Consider the following 16,624-nt stretch of genomic DNA (forward strand, 5'->3'; position numbering starts at 1 on the left):
GTGCAAAGCAGGTGTATGTAACAGATGTTTGGAATTTCTTTTTCTCTTTTTTAGCTCCTCAAGAATTACTGCTCTGTGAAATGGCAGAGAATGGAAAAAATTGTGACCAGAGACGTGTAGCAATGAACAAGGAGCAACATAATGGAAATTTCACAGGTAAAGTATCGTGATTTAGAGGGAGGAGAGCTAGCTACTGGTTTCAGTGATATGCCCTTCATTGAAATAAAAAAAGAAAGATACTATTTATAATACTTATATCTTTTTCTGGAGGGGGGTGCATGGTAATACTCATATCTTTTGTTAGATGTTTTCATAGTAAGTTAATTTATGGGCCAGGTCCTATAAAATGATTTTTTTCACAGTGATAGCAGAAGCAGTGTAGCCACAGTCATATTAGCAGTGTTCTGAGTGCAATATTATTACTTATTAATCTTACGGTATAGTGAATATTTAAGTGGTATTATTTGGTGCTCAGTTTTGTTGTGCTATTTTCTACCTTTAGAAGTAGATTATAAATTTATTTATTTCACTATTCCTTAATATACAATTATTAAAAAGTTTATCAATGTGTTTATTATAAACTTATTTTAAAATTCTAGTTTGCAATGAATAAATTTATATTGTAGTCATATTTGGATTTGTGGTAAATTTTAGAATATGTCACTCTTATTCATACATTTAACCTGAAAAGTAATACATTTCTTTGATTTAAATAGGAACTTTTCTTTATGAGTTTAAAGGAAAATGTAAGGTTTTTCTTTTCTGCTAATTGTGTTTTCTTCATAACTTCTAAATTATTTGACATCTCAAAAGCATTGCATATAATACTCCAGTATGGCATATTACATCATGAATGTTCTTTTTTATTGGGAAATATTCAAGCTATCTTAAATAGTAGTTTCTGCTTACTTTAATTTCCACATTGCTTAGCAGAAGACATTTAGTAGCATTGATCTGGTTTTTGAGTTATATTGATTGTGAATAATCTTTGTACATCTTTGTGAATCTTTTCACCTCGGTCCAATTTAAAGACCGTATACACCATCATCATTAGTGCTTTTTATTTTTATTGAATAGCTCAAATATAGGATGTGAGAGACTTCATTTGGTAGATGAAAAGAGGTCTTTTTTTCCCTTAGCTAGAAATACATTGGAATTAAGAAAAGCTACGTTCTGTGTAGAGTCCATGTTTTTTATGTGTTCTCCCTTACTCTTTACTGCTTTGACGATCCATTGAAGTTTGTTGGTTTAGTGATACAAATTACATGTGTCATAATCTCCTCCCATTAGGAACTTTTGTACTTTGCTTTTTCTTTCCTTTCTTTCAACAAACGCACATATATATATTTTCTCCCCTTCTACTACCTCAGCATTTTACGTTATTGTTGACATGTTATACTTTTATATACCATGTTTTTTCTCTCAGTATTTCTTAGAAATTGTCTGGTAACTAAACATGGTGAATATAATTTATATTGTGTATTGGTTTGTTAATGCTGCCAGAATGCAATATACCAGAAATGGAATGGCTTTTAAAAAGGAAATTTATTGAATTGCAAGTTTACAGTTCTAAGGCTATAAAGATGTCCAAGCTAAGGCATCTAGGAAAAGATGCCTTGACTTAAGAAAGGAATGATAACGTTCAGGATTTCTCTACCAGTGGGGAAGGCACATGGTGATCTCTGCTACCTTTCTCTCCCTGCTTCTTCAAACAGCTTCCCCAGGGTCATTTTCTTCCTATATCTCCAAAGGTCTCTGGAGCTTGTTCTCAAAATGGTTTCGTCTTAAAGGACTCCAGTAAGTGATCCCACCTTGAATGGGTGGAGACACACCTCCATGGTAAAACACCTAATCATTTAAGTTGGGTAGGTCACATGGAAACAACTTGATCAAAAAAATCCCACCTGGCAATATTGAATGAGAATTAAAGAATGGGGTATACAACAATTTCAAACTGAAACATATGGCTTTATAGTATTCCGCTATATGAGGAATACCATACTTTACTCCTCTGTCTTAATGATAACATTTAAGTTGTTTATGATCCTTTGTATAACAAACCATGCTGCAATGAGTGAAACTGTACAAATTTGATTCCAGGGACACATGACTGGTAGGTGGCAGCATGGGGAATTGGAACCTAATAGTTTACCTCCACATTTTTAGCTGTAAACCACTTTACTCTATGATATGATGCTAAATATCTCTTAATAGAAGTTGGACCAATTTAGACTTAATGCCAGTAATATATAAATACAGAAGCTTGAGTTCTAACGATAATTGCAGAAATATCTTAAGAGTAGTGCAGAAGTAGCTCTGACTTGTCATCTTCCTACAATGTATAGTTGCATTCCAAATTTGACTGCTGAAATTTCAGTACCATTCCTTCAAGATACCCGCTACAAAAGGGTCTCTCTCATATCTTACAGTTTAGGATGTCTGCAAAAGGCAGTCCTTTTTTGTCTCAATTGTTCTGTGAATAACACTGATCAAGAAGTGGCCACTGTGATGATAACATCATCTTCTCTAAGCCTCTAAGTATTACTGAGTCTAAGCTAGATGCCACTTCTCAATGCTCTAATTTAGCTGAGATATGGGTAAAACTCTATTTTCATCTAATGTATATCTAAGTGCTAGTATATTATACCATTCCTCTCCAAGACCACCTACAATGATAGCCTGCAATGTTATTACTAATTGAAGGGAAGAGATAAATTTCCAGATTAATGAATTACTACTGAGGCTTAAGTTATGTGGACATACCACAATCCTTGTCTTTCTGTTACAAATTTTAGACACACTTATAGAGGAACACTTGTGTTGAAAAGGGGTTGCCTCCTCTAAAGAGGGGTTGAGCCTTGGATTTGTATTTGCACTATTTAAACTTGGGTGACTCACATGTGAATCATTGTTTGTGTTTTTGTGATATATATGTAGTCTTTCAAGTGTGGGGTAGGGAGATGGATGAATTTTGAAAGTAACTAGAAAGAATGAACACAAATGTTAGAAATTCTGTTTTAACTTATGCACTACTGTTTTTCAGACCCCTCTTCACTGAATGAAAAGAGGAGGAGGGATCGGGAAGAAAGGCAGAATATTGTCCTGTGGAGACAGCCACTCATTACCTTGCAGTATTTTTCTCTGGAAATCCTAGTAATCTTGAAGGAATGGACCTCAAAGTAAAGAGTCTTCCATTACCTTATTTATTTATTCACATTTTTATTATACTGACATATATCTATGACCTAAAATTTCTCCTTTTAACCACATTCATATATATAATTCAGTACTACTAGTTATATCACAATGTTGTGCTACCATCATCACCATCCATTACCAAAACTTTCCAAGCAATCAAAATAGAAATTCTGTACACTTTAAACATTAACTTCCCCATTCCCTACCTCCAACCCAATTCTAGATTCTGACTCTTTGAGTTTGCTTATTCTAATTATTCCATATCACTGAGATCATACAATATTTGTCCTTTTATGTCTAGTTTATTTCATTCAATATATGTCTTCAAGGTTCATCCATGTTGTCACATGAATCAGAACTTCATTCGTTTTTTACAGCTGAATAATATTCCATTGTGTATATATATATACCACATTTTGTTTATTAATTCATCAGTTGATAGATACTGGGTTGCTCCCATCTTTTGGCAATTGTGAATAATGCCGCTATGAACATCAGTGTGTAAATAACCTGTTCAAGTCTTTCCTTTCAATTCTGTGGGATATATACGTTTTAGTGGGATTGCCTCATTGTATGGCAGTTCTGTACTTTGCTTCCTAAAGAACCGCCAAAATGTCTTCCGTAGCAGCTATACCATTTTACATTCCCACCAGCAGTGAATAAGTGTTCCTGGTTTTATCTTCAGGAGAAAACAGAATTGCGGTTATTAGTTACACTGATTCTTTAACAGGACAAGGTTCAGAATACGAGGCACTGTTACTGATAAATGGAGCCTATGAAAGAGTTTGTTGCCATGGAACTATGTTCTGTTGTTAAATTTATTACTTACTGTAAGCCCTATTTTAAATACCATAAAGAGCAAGTTGAACTTTTGTACACCTTATCATTTTCTGGCTCGCCCTTTCAAGATATTATCTATACTAATATCTTATTATTTTATTGTATTTTAGCATTTATGTTTTATAACATTTTCAGCTCATTTGATCCTTATAGCAACTCCATGAAGAAGGTCAAAACGGTTTATGATTATTATGATTTTACACATAAGAAACAAAACAGAATCAAAGTACAATACTTAAGGGGCTCTGACCCAGGTCTTCTGACTTAAAGACCAGTGCTCTTCCCATTACCCTATAATACCTCTCCAAATTAGAAGTTGAAATATAAACACGATGATTATGAAAATGGCTATAATGGGGGTTTTGGTGAGAAATAGAGTTCTGTATCTTCCCTTGACCTCCCTCTGCTCCCTGAAAGGCTATAGTGTTTAAGGATAAAAAGTTAAGTGCTCAGGGCAGGCAATGGTGGCTCAGTGGCAGAATTCTCATCTGCCATGCCCTGAGACCTGGGTTCGATTCCCAGTGCCTGCCAAGAGCTCAGCCCTGAAAGAAATGATTTCTATAGCTGATTCAGAGAATCTAACTGCTTCAACAAGAAATTGTTTTAAAATGAGAAATGTTCAAAGTAGCCTGCAAGATATTTCCTGATACTTTTTTGAAATTTATTTTTAAGATTATGGCATCGTCAGAGCATTGTGGTATCTTTTTTACTTCTGCTTGCCGTGCTTATAACTACGTATTATGTTGAAGGAGCACATCAACAGGTAAGAGGTTCAGCAACTCCATTACTATTCTTGTATCTTCCTAATCCCAAACAGCTTCAAAAAGAGAATGTTGTGGGTTTCATAGACTTTCTTCCCTTAGTATATTCAGACTTGGTTTTGTTTTTTGATTTATCCTGTAACTGGTATCTTAATGTCTTATACTTTTAAGGACAAACCCTTTTGAAAAGTTCTTGTGATGTTTCAGGGCTACTCAGCCTTAATGTTTTTACCTCCAAAGATATCTACCTCCAAAGATTTCAGTGTAACTTTCCTGATAGTGTCCGGTGTAAATCCTTTAATCGCTGCCAAATTCTCTTTGACTTTTTGATGTAACACCTTTGAGTTACATCCAAACAAATAGTTTTATAATCATCCTAGGTAGAAGGTTAGCTTTAATTTGTATATAAAAAAGGCCAAGTCACTTACCTTTAGTCTGTAAGTACAAGATTACCAAGAAGAAAATGGGACATTTTTACACCTTTTAAAATATGTATTTTAAATATAAAACATATATTTTTAATAGCAGATGGTTCTAAATATTATTTCATATTTTAAAGTAGATTATTTCTAATCTAAAAATTTTATTTATGACTTAAAATGCTTGTCTTTTGAATGTTTCAAAGAAATCTATGTGTGTTTGTAGTGAACTGACTTTACTTGACAGAAATGGAGTCTAGAAATGAGCCTGGAATTCTTCCATTTCCCAGTGGACTTAAGGCTCCTTTGAGTTTGTGCTTGTTTGAAAAATCATTTTATTCTTAAATATAAAAAAATTATATTATTTAAAATAAATAACTGCTCTTCTCTTACCATTGTGCATTATCATGCCTTTTTTAAAGCAGTCTTTGTAACCTTTGAATATTTTTAGACTTTTTTTCTCCTCATAGTTTATCATATTAGTAATTTGCTTTTTCCTAAAATGTCTTCTGAATAGTAAAACTTTACAAGTCCAGAAACAAAATCTTGGTTCCATTTAGATGAGGTTTTTGTCCAACTCTGCCATTGTATATTAATAAAAGAATTAGGCCTTTTTAATGGGTTATAGGACTCTTTGATGGGTTTTATAAGTTATAAAACTTTAGTACTTTCTTCCTGTTTGAAACTTTTATTTTAGTTTACTTATTTTGTTAGATTTTCAATACTACATTACTGTTTAAAGATATCAAGTTTTATTTTTTCACCTTATCCCTTTTGTTTTTCAGTATGTGCAACGTATAGAGAAACAATTTCTTTTATATGCCTACTGGATAGGTTTAGGAATTTTGTCTTCTGTTGGACTTGGAACAGGGCTGCACACCTTTCTGCTTTATCTGGTAAGAATAGCTTTCTTTTAGTAAGTAAAAATTAAAGAGTTGTTCCATGTTTTAATTGGTGTTTTTTACTTCAAAAACTAAAATTCTTAGATTTATATCTAATTACTTTGTTTTGGAAGCATTCGATTCCTCAAATTGGTGCTTTAAGTTTATTTGGAATTCTGTTTTGTTTTCCTTTTGGGTTTAGGATTTTGAAAGAGAAGGAAAAGATCATTGGGTAAATAAGATTGTTTACTTAAATTACTTCAGTCAGGAAATTTCTTATTCTTCCAGATCTTGAAATAATAGGTTTCTTGCTTATATAATTGTCATTCTAATAAAGTTATTTAAATGAACAATGAAATTGGACATTTACTTTCTCTTTTAATCATCAACAGAGAAAGTACTTAAGGGATGAGAATGTCCTTCAGTTCTCCACCTTCATTCTGTCTTTTGGTAACCTGTATTCTAGATATTAACTCCATGAATTTTCTCATTATATTTAGTTCATTTTAGTGAGATCATACAATGTTTGTCCTTTTGTGTCTGGTTTATTTTACTCAACATAATGTCCTCAAGGTTCTTCCATGTTGCATGCAAGACTTCACTTCTTCTATAACTAAATAATTATCTCATCATATGTATATACCACATTCATCAATTGATGGGCATTTGGGTTGTTTCCATCTTCTGGCAGTTGTGAATAATACCTGTCTGAACATTGGTGCGCTAATGTCTGTTCCTGTCCCTGCTTTTTTTCTTCTGTGTATATTCCTACTAATGGGATTGGTGGGTCATATGGCAGTCTTCCTGAGGAACTGCCAATCTGTCCTCTACAGTTGCTGTATCATTTTACATTCCCACCAGCAATGAATGAGTGTTCCTATTTCTCCACATCCTCTCCAACACTTGTAGTTTTCTGTTTGTTTACTAGTGGCGGTTCTAGTAGGTGTGAAATGGTATCTCTTTGTGGTTTTTATTTGCATTTTCCTAATAGCTAATGAGATTGAGCATTTTTTCAAGTGTTTTTTAGCCATTTGTATTTCCTCTTCAGAAATGTGTCTTTGCAAGTCTACAGTTTGAAAGCTGCCAGAACATGATATACCAGAAACAGAATGGCTTTTAAAGGGGGGAATTTATTAAGTTGCAAGTTTATAGTTCTAATGCCATGAAAATGTCCCAATTAAAGCAAGTGTATAAAAATGTCCAAATTAAGGCACCAGAAAGAGGTTATCTTCACTCAAGAAAGGCCGATAAAGTTCAGGGTTTCTCTCTTAACTGGAAAGGCACGTGGCAAACATGGTGAAGTCTGCTAGCTTTCTCACTAGGCTTCTTGTTTCATGAAGCTCCACCAGGGGTATATTCCTTCTTCATCTCTAAAGGTCTCTGTCTGTATGGGCTCATGGCTCTCTCCAAGATGTTTCATCTTTGAAAGGATTCCAGTAAACTAATCAGATCCACCTGGAATGGATGGAGTCGCAGCTCCCTCTAATCAAAGGTTAATACCCACAGCCAGACACATCACATTTCTGTGGATATAATCTAATCAAGTTTCCAACCTACAGTGCTGGATAGGGATTAAAAGAAACAACTGTCTCTATGAAATAGGATTAGGATTAAAGCATGGCTTTTCTAGGGTGCATAATCCTTTCAAATGGCACAGCCTTTTGCCCATTTTTTAATTGGGTTGTTTGTCTTTTTTATTGTAGAGTTGTAGGGTTTCTTCATATAGTCTGGATATTAAACTCTTATCAGATACATTGTTTCCAAATATTTTTCCCTACAAATATCTGTAGGCTGTCTTTTGCCTGGCATGTAGCTAATCATCATCATGATCATGATCGTTAGTAACATGTGGCCTCCTGATCTGTTGTAAAGAACTTTTTTCCAACCATCTTTTGAAAGCTTGTCTTTATGTAGCTACATATTTGATTATTGTTTGCTTATTATTAATTATGACTCAGTAAATAAATACCTCTTGTTATATACATTTCATTTTGTGAATTTTTCTAATAATTGTAACCAATGAAACATTTTTAACTTTATTCTTAACAAAATGAACCAATCTTGTAGCCATTTTCTCAACCTTTTTGTATCACTGTTAACTAAAGTTTACATTATTTGTGGAAGCCATACACAGAATTTGGGAATTGAAACGAATTTTTCTTTCAGTGTTTAATAATGTCTTCTGGAACTGGTTATCTTTGCCTTGGAAGACCATTTTGCAGTCACATCTGTTGCCTGGACGGTTCATTCATTCTGTCGGGGATTGTGTCTTAGGCCTTATTCTGGGAAAAACAGTAGAAAACAAGACAGACATATATCTAGTGGGGGAACTTTTAGAGAAAAAATAAATTCAGAAATGAACAAATAAATGCACTGTAATAACTCTTAGGAAGGAAACAAACGTCTGAAAGAAAGTTAGTGTGAGTATGTGCCTGTTTGAAACTAGAGCACAGTGGACATGGAACATAGCAGGATGAGGTAAGGTAGGAAAGACAGACAGGGTCCAGCTCATGTATGGCTCTGAGTAGGCTGGCTTTTCACTTTCCTAATAAAATCTTTTGGGGCACAGAAGTTTTTAATTTTTATGAAGTCACATTTATCTATTTTTTCTTTTGTTGCTTGTGCTTTGGGTGTAAAACCTGAGGAACTGTTTTGCCTAACACAAGATTCTGAAAATGCTTCCCTATATTTTCTTTTACGAGTTTTATAGTCCTGGTTCTTATATTTAAGTCTTTGATCCATTTTGAGTTAAATTTTCTATGTGGTGTGAGATAGTAGTCCTCTTTCATTTTTTTGCATAGGGAGATACAGTTCTTCCAGCACCATTTGTTAAAGAGACTTTTATTTCCCTATTGACTTGACATGGCAGCCTTGTCAAAAATCAATTGCCTATAGATATGAAGGTTTATTTCTCAATTGTCAATTCTATTCCATTAGTCTCTCTGTATATCCTTTTGCCAGTACCATGCTGTTTTGACAGTGGTAGCTTCGTAATAAATTTTAAAGTCAGAAAGTGTGCATTCTCCAACTTTGTTCTTCGTTTTTAATACATCAGCTATTTGGGGCTCCTTATCGTTCCAAAATAATTTGATGATTGGCTTTTCCACTTCTGCAAAGTAGGTGGCTGAAATTTGGTTGGGTTTACATTGAATCTGTAAATTATTTGGGGTAGAATTAAGGTCTTAATATTTAGTTTTCCATGAGCATGGAATGTCCTTCTGTTTATTTAGCTCTTTGATTTCTTTTAGCAATGTTTTCTAGTTTTCTAAATGCAGGTCCTTTATATCCTTGTTTAAATTTTCTCCTAGATATTTGATTCTTTTAGTTGCTGTTGTGAATGGAATTTTTTTTCTTGATTTCCTCCTCAGATTGCTCATGACTTGTGTAAAGGAACACTTACTGATTTTTTTAAATTAATTAATTAACGGAAAAAAAGAAATTAAGCCAACATTTAGAAATCATACCATTCTACATATGCAATCAGTAATTCTTAACATCATCACATAGATGCATGATCATCGTTTCTTAGTACATTTGCATCGGTTTAGAAGAACTAGCAACACAACAGAAAATGATATAGAATGTTAATATAGAGAAAAAAAATAAAAATAATAATAATAATAGTATAAAACAAAACAAAACAAAAACCTATAGCTCAAATGCAGCTTCATTCAGTGTTTTAACATGATTACTTTACAATTAGGTATTATTGTGCTGTCCATTTTTGAGTTTTTGTATCTAGTCCTGTTGCACAGTCTGTATCCCTTCAGCTCCAATTACCCATTATCTTACCCTGTTTCTAACTCCTGCTGGACTCTGTTACCAGTGACATATTCCAAGTTTATTCTCGAATTTCGGTTCACATCAGTGGGACCATACAGTATTTGTCTTTTAGTTTTTGGCTAGACTCACTCAGCATAATGTTCTGTAGGTCCATCCATGTTATTACATGCTTCATAAGTTTATCCTGCCTTAAAGCTGCATAATATTCCATCGTATGTATATACCACAGTTTGTTTAGCCACTTGTCTGTTGATGGACATTTTGGCTGTTTCCATCTCTTTGCAATTGTAAATAACGCTGCTATAAACATTGGTGTGCAAATGTCCGTTAGTGTCTTTGCCCTTAAGTCCTTTGAGTAGATTCCCAGCAATGGTATTGCTGGGTCATATGGCAATTCTATATTCAGCTTTTTGAGGAACCGCCAAACTGCCTTCCACAGTGGTTGCACCATTTGACATTCCCACCAACAGTGGATAAGTGTGCCTCTTTCTCCGCATCCCCTCCAGCACTTGTCATTTTCTGTTTTGTTGATAATGGCCATTCTGGTGGGTGTGAGATGATATCTCATTGTGGTTTTGATTTGCATTTCTCTAATGGCCAGGGACATTGAGCATCTCTTCATGTGCCTTTTGGCCATTTGTATTTCCTCTTCTGGTAGGTGTCTGTTCAAGTCTTTTTCCCATTTTGTAATTAGGTTGGCTGTCTTTTTGTTGTTGAGTTGGACAATCTCTTTATAAGTTCTGGATACTAGACCTTTATCTGATATGTCATTTCCAAATATTGTCTCCCATTGTGTAGGCTGTCTTTCTACTTTCTTGATGAAATTCTTTGATGCACAAAAGTGTTTAATTTTGAGGAGCTCCCATTTATTTATTTCCTTCTTCAGTGCTCTTGCTTTAGGTTTAAGGTCCATAAAACCGCCTCCAATTGTAAGATTCATAAGATATCTCCCTACATTTTCCTCTGACTGTTTTATGGTCTTAGACCTAATGTTTAGATCTTTGATCCATTTTGAGTTAACTTTTGTATAGGGTGTGAGATATGGGTCTTCTTTCATTCTTTTGTATATGGATATCCAGTTCTCTAGGCACCATTTATTGAAGAGACTGTTCTGTCCCAGGTGAGTTGGCTTGACTGCCTTATCAGAGATCAAATGTCCATAGATGAGAGGGTCTATATTTGAGCACTCTATTCGATTCCATTGGTCGATATATCTATCTTTATGCCAATACCATGCTGTTTTGACCACTGTGGCTTCATAATATGCCTTAAAGTCAGGCAGCGTGAGACCTCCAGCTTCGTTTTTTTTCCTCAAGACACTTTTAGCAATTCGGGGCACCCTGCCCTTCCAGATAAATTTGCTTATTGGTTTTTCTATTTCTGAAAAATGAGTTGTTGGGATTTTGATTGGTATTGCATTGAATCTGTAAATCAATTTAGGTAGGATTGACATCTTAACTATATTTAGTCTTCCAATCCATCAACACGGTATGCCCTTCCATCTATTTAGGTCTTCTGTGATTTCTTTTAACAGTTTTTTGTAGTTTTCTTTATATAGGTTTTTTTGTCTCTTTAGTTAAAGTTATTCCTAGGTATTTCATTCTTTTAGTTGCAATTGTAAATGGGATTCGTTTCTTGATTTCCCCCTCCTCTTATTCATTACTAGTGTATAGAAATGCTACAGATTTTTGAATGTTGATCTTGTAACCTGCTACTTTGCTGTACTCATTTATTAGCTCTAATAGTTTTGTTGTGGATTTTTCCGGGTTTTCGAGGTATAGTATCATATCGTCTGCAAACAGTGATAGTTTTACTTCTTCCTTTCCAATTTTGATGCCTTATATTTCTTTTTCTTGTCTAATTGCTCTGGCTAAAACTTCCAATACAATGTTGAATAATAGTGGTGATAGTGGACATCCTTGTCGTGTTCCTGATCTTAGGGGGAAAGTTTTCAATTTTTCCCCATTGAGGATGATATTAGCTGTGGGTTTTTCATATATTCCCTCTATCATTTTAAGGAAGTTCCCTTGTATTTCCTATCTTTTGGAGTGTTTTCAACAGGAAAGGATGTTGAATCTTGTCAAATGCCTTCTCTGTATCAATTGAGATGATCATGTGATTTTTCTGCTTTGATTTGTTGATATGGTGTATTACATTAATTGATTTTCTTATGTTGAACCATCCTTGCATACCTGGGATGAATCCTACTTGGTCATGATGTGTAATTCTTTTAATGTGTTGTTGGATACGATTTGCTAGAATTTTATTGAGGATTTTTGCATCTATATTCATTAGAGAGATTGGTCTGTAGTTTTCTTTTTTTTGTAATATCTTTGCCTGGTTTTGGTATGAGGGTGATGTTGGCTTCATAGAATGAATTAGGTAGTTTTCCCTCCACTTGGATTTTTTTGAAGAGTTTGAGGAGAGTTGGTACTAATTCTCTCTGGAATGTTTGATAGAATTCACATGTGAAGCCGTCTGGTCCTGGACTTTTCTTTTTAGGAAGCTTTTGAATGAGTAATTCAATTTCTTTACTTGTGATTGGTTTGTTGAGGTCATCTATGTCTTCTTGAGTCAAAGTTGGTTGTTCATGTCTTTCCAGGAACCCGTCCATTTCATCTAAATTGTTGTATTTATTAGCGTAAAGTTGTTCATAGTATCCTGTTATTACCTCCTTTATTTCTGTGAGGTCAGAAATGATCGTATTTATTTGCATCCTCTCTCTTCTTCTTTTTGTCAATCTTGCTAAGGGCCCATCAATCTTACTGATTTTCTCATAGAACCAACTTCTGGTCTTATTGATTTTCTCTATTGTTTTCATGTTTTCAATTTCATTTATTTCTGCTCTAATCTTTGTTATTTCTTTCCTTTTGCTTGCTTTGGGATTAGCTTGCTGTTCTTTCTCCAGTTCTTCCAAGTGGACAGTTAATTCCTGCATTTTTGCCTTTTCTTCTTTTCTGATATAGGCATTTAGGGCAATAAATTTCCCTCTTAGCACTGCCTTTGCTGCGTCCCATAAGTTTTGATATGTTGTGTTTTCATTTTCATTCTCCTCGAGGTATTTGCTAATTTCTCTAGCAATTTCTTCTTTGACCCAGTCGTTGTTTAAGAGTGTGTTGTTGAGCCTCCATGTATTTGTGAATTTTCTGGCACTCGGCCTATTATTGATTTCCAACTTCATTCCTTTATGATCTGAGAAAGTGTTGTGTATGATTTCAGTCTTTTTAAATTTGTTAAGACTTGCTTTGTGACCCAGCATATGGTCTATCTTTGAGAATGATCCATGAGCACTTGAGGAAAAGGTGTATCCTGCTGTTGTGGGATGTAATGTCCTATAAATGTCTGTTAAGTCTAGCTCATTCATAGTAATATTCAGATTCTCTATTTCTTTATTGATCCTCTGTCTAGATGTTCTGTCCATTGATGAGAGTGGTGAATTAAAGTCTCCAACTATTATGGTATTTGTGTCTATTTCCCTTTTCAGTGTTTGCAGTGTATTCCTCACGTATTTTGGGGCATTCTGGTTCGGTGCATAAATATTTATGATTGTTATGTCTTCTTGTTTAATTGTTCCTTTTATTAGTAGATAGTGTCCTTCTTTGTCTCTTTTAACTGTTTTACATTTGAAGTCTAATTTGTTGGATGTTAGTATAGCTACTCCTGCTCTTTTCTGGTTGTTATTTGCATGAAATATCTTTTCCCAACCTTTCACTTTCAACCTATGTTTATCTTTGGGTCTAAGATGTGTTTCCTGTAGACAGCATATAGAAGGATCCTGTTTTTTAATCCATTCTGCCGATCTATGTCTTTTGATTGGGGAATTCAGTCCATTAACATTTAGTGTTATTACTGTTTGGATAATATTTTCCTCTACCATTTTGCCTTTTGTATTATATATATCATATCTGAGTTTCCTTCTTTCTACACTCTTCTCCATACCTCTCTCTTCTGTCTTTTCGGTTCTGACTCTAGTGCTCCCTTTAGTATTTCTTGCAGAGCTGGTCTCTTGGTCACAAATTCTCTCAGTGACTTTTTGTCTGAGAATGTTTTAATTTCTCCCTCATTTTTGAAGGACAATTTTGCTGGATATAGGTGTCTTGGTTGGCAGTTTTTCTCTTTTAGTAATTTAAATATGTCATCCCACTGTCTTCTAGCTTCCATGGTTTCTGCTGAGAAATCTACACATAGTCTTATTGGGTTTCCCTTGTATGTGATGGATTGTTTTTCTCTTGCTGCTTTCAAGATCCTCTCTTTCTCTTTGACCTCTGACATTCTAACTAGTAAGTGTCTTGGAGAACGCCTATTTGGGTCTAATCTCTTTGGGGTGCGCTGCACTTCTTGAATCTGTAATTTTAGGTCTTTCATAAGAGTTGGGAAATTTTCAGTGATAATTTCTTTCATTAGTTTTTCTCCTCCTTTTCCCTTCTCTTCTCCTTCTGGTACACCCACAACACGTATATTTGTGCGGTTCATATTGTCCTTGAGTTCCCTGATACCCTGTTCAGATTTTTCCATTCTTTTCCCGATAGTTTCTATTTCTTTTTGGAATTCAGATGTTCCATCCTCCAAATCACTAATTCTATCTTCTGTCTCTTTAAATCTATCATTGTAGGTATCCATTGTTTTTTCTATCTTTTCTACTTTGTCCTTCACTTCCATCAGTTCTGTGATTTGTTTTTTCAGTTTTTCTATTTCTTCTTTTTGTTCAGCCCATGTCTTCTTCATGTCCTCCCTCAATTTATCGATTTCGTTATTGAAGAGGTTTTCCATTTCTGTTCGTATATTCAGCATTAGTTGTCTCAGCTCCTGTATCTCATTTGAACTATTGGTTTGTTCGTTTGACTGGGCCATATTTTCAGTCTTCTGAGCGTGGTCCATTATCTTCTGCTGGCGTCTGGGCATTTAGACAGATTTCCCTGGCTGTTGGACCCAACAGGTTGGAAGATTTTTCTGTGAAATCTCTGGGTTTTGTTTTTCTTATCCTGCCCAGTGGGTGGCGCTCGTGGACACGTTTGTCTCACATGTTTGGAAGGGATCCCCCCGGTCACCGTTCTCCGCGGCCTGGGGATTTCTGATCCAATTCTCTCAGTTGGTGCGGGAGGTTGCACGTGGTGGGGGCGTCAGCTGCCGCGGCTTGAGGGGACCCTGTGGCCCCTTTATTAATGCCCCTATTGGTGTTTGGTTGGACCCAGTCCCTGCCACTGTCAGAAATTCCCTCCTCTCCCTAGATGGGTGCCGGTCGCCATCCGCCGCGGCCTGGGGAACTCGCCACCGGACCAGGAAGCTGCCTGCGGGGGAGGGGCGCCGGTTGCCGGCCACCGCGGCTTGGGTAGCCCTCTGATCCGAGACTCGTAGCCGGTCCAGGAAGCCGCCTGCAAAAGAGGGGCGCCGGCCGCCGCGGCTTAGGAAACTTGCCTTTCCAAGACTCTCAGCCGGCCCGGGAAGGAGGGAGGGAGGAGCTCCGGCCGCCAGCTGCCGTGGCTCAGGGAAGCGCACGCCACTCGGGGATCTCACCGCAGCAGAGTCTCACAGTCAGTCTAGCCAGTCCAGACTGGGGTACGCTGTGTGTCCATGCCCTGCCGTGGCCCCGGGAGCTGTTCTGCACTGTTTCTGTTCACCTAGTAGTTGCTCTGGAGGAGGAACTAAGACGCACGTACCTTACTAAGCCGCCATCTCAGCCCCGCCCACTTACTGATTTTTATATGTTGAACTTGTGCCCACTTTGCTGAATTAATTTCTTAGCTCTGGTAGCTTTATTTTAGATTTTGGGGGACTCTCTAAGTATAAGATCATATCAGCTGCGAAGAGTGAAAGTTTTACTTCTTCCTTTCCAATTTGGATACCTAATTGATCTGGCTTGAACTTCCTGTACAGTGTTGAATAATGTGGTGATAATCAGCATCCTTGTCTTGTTCCACATCTTAGAGGGAAAGATGTCAGTCTTTCACCATTGAGTCTGATATTAGCTGTGGGTTTTTAATGTATGCCGTTTGTCATGTTGAGGAAATTTACTTCTGTTCCTATTTTCCTAAGTTTTTTTTTTTTTACCAGAAAGGATGCTGGACTGTGTCAAATGCCTTTTCTGCATTCAATTGAGATGATCATGTGATATTTTCCCCTTCATTTTGCTAGTGTGGTGTATTATGTAAATTGATTTTCTTATGGTGAATTCCCTGTGATAAATCCTACTTGATCATGGTATATAATTCTTTTAATGTAGTCAATTTGCTAGTATTTTGTTGAAGATTTCTGCATTTATATTCAGAAGAGGAATGTGTTAGGTAATTTTCTTGTAGTATCCTTACCTGGCTTTGGCATTAGGGTGATGTTGGCCTCATAGAATGAGTTGAGTAGTGTCCCCTCCTCTTTAAGTTTTGGAAGAGTTTGAGCAGCTTTGGTGTCAGTTCTTGGAATGAGTGATAGAATTCATCTGTGTAGGTATCTAGGTATCTGATCCTAGGCTTTTCTTTGTTGGGAGGTTTTTGATGACTGATTCAATCTCTTTACTTGTGGTTGGTTTGCTGAGGTCTTTTGTTTCTTCTAGAGTCAGTGTAGTTTGTTCATGTGTTTCTAGAAAATTCCATTTCACCTAGGTTGTCTAAGTTGTTGGCATGCAATTGTTCAGAGTATCCTCTCATGATCTTTTTTTATTGTTGTTAAAAACCTTTTATAGCTTCTCACTAAGAGCAAACAAATTATCGAAGAGAACATTGTCATTTTTAACAGAGTAATAACCAGATTT

At 35.9% G+C, this 16,624-nt stretch overlaps 1 protein-coding gene across 3 annotated transcripts in view; it reads left to right on the forward strand.

Moving 5' to 3' along the window:
- The window catches only part of VMP1 (vacuole membrane protein 1), a 153,638-nt gene that overhangs the window by 20,285 nt on the left and 116,729 nt on the right, over positions 1–16,624 (forward strand). For all 3 annotated transcript variants that reach the window (XR_013177670.1, XM_077164986.1, XM_077164987.1), the window contains 4 exons: positions 55–156; positions 3,044–3,179; positions 4,711–4,801; positions 6,004–6,114. Coding sequence is in view for 2 of the 3 variants with exons in the window: in XM_077164986.1 (XP_077021101.1) it covers positions 55–156; positions 3,044–3,179; positions 4,711–4,801; positions 6,004–6,114 (440 nt within the window). In the remaining variant the exon portion in view is untranslated. The remainder of the gene's footprint in view (positions 1–54; positions 157–3,043; positions 3,180–4,710; positions 4,802–6,003; positions 6,115–16,624) is intronic.

This window comes from Tamandua tetradactyla, chromosome 6 (genome assembly GCF_023851605.1).
Source record: "Tamandua tetradactyla isolate mTamTet1 chromosome 6, mTamTet1.pri, whole genome shotgun sequence".
Classification (NCBI taxonomy): Eukaryota; Metazoa; Chordata; class Mammalia; order Pilosa; family Myrmecophagidae; genus Tamandua; species Tamandua tetradactyla.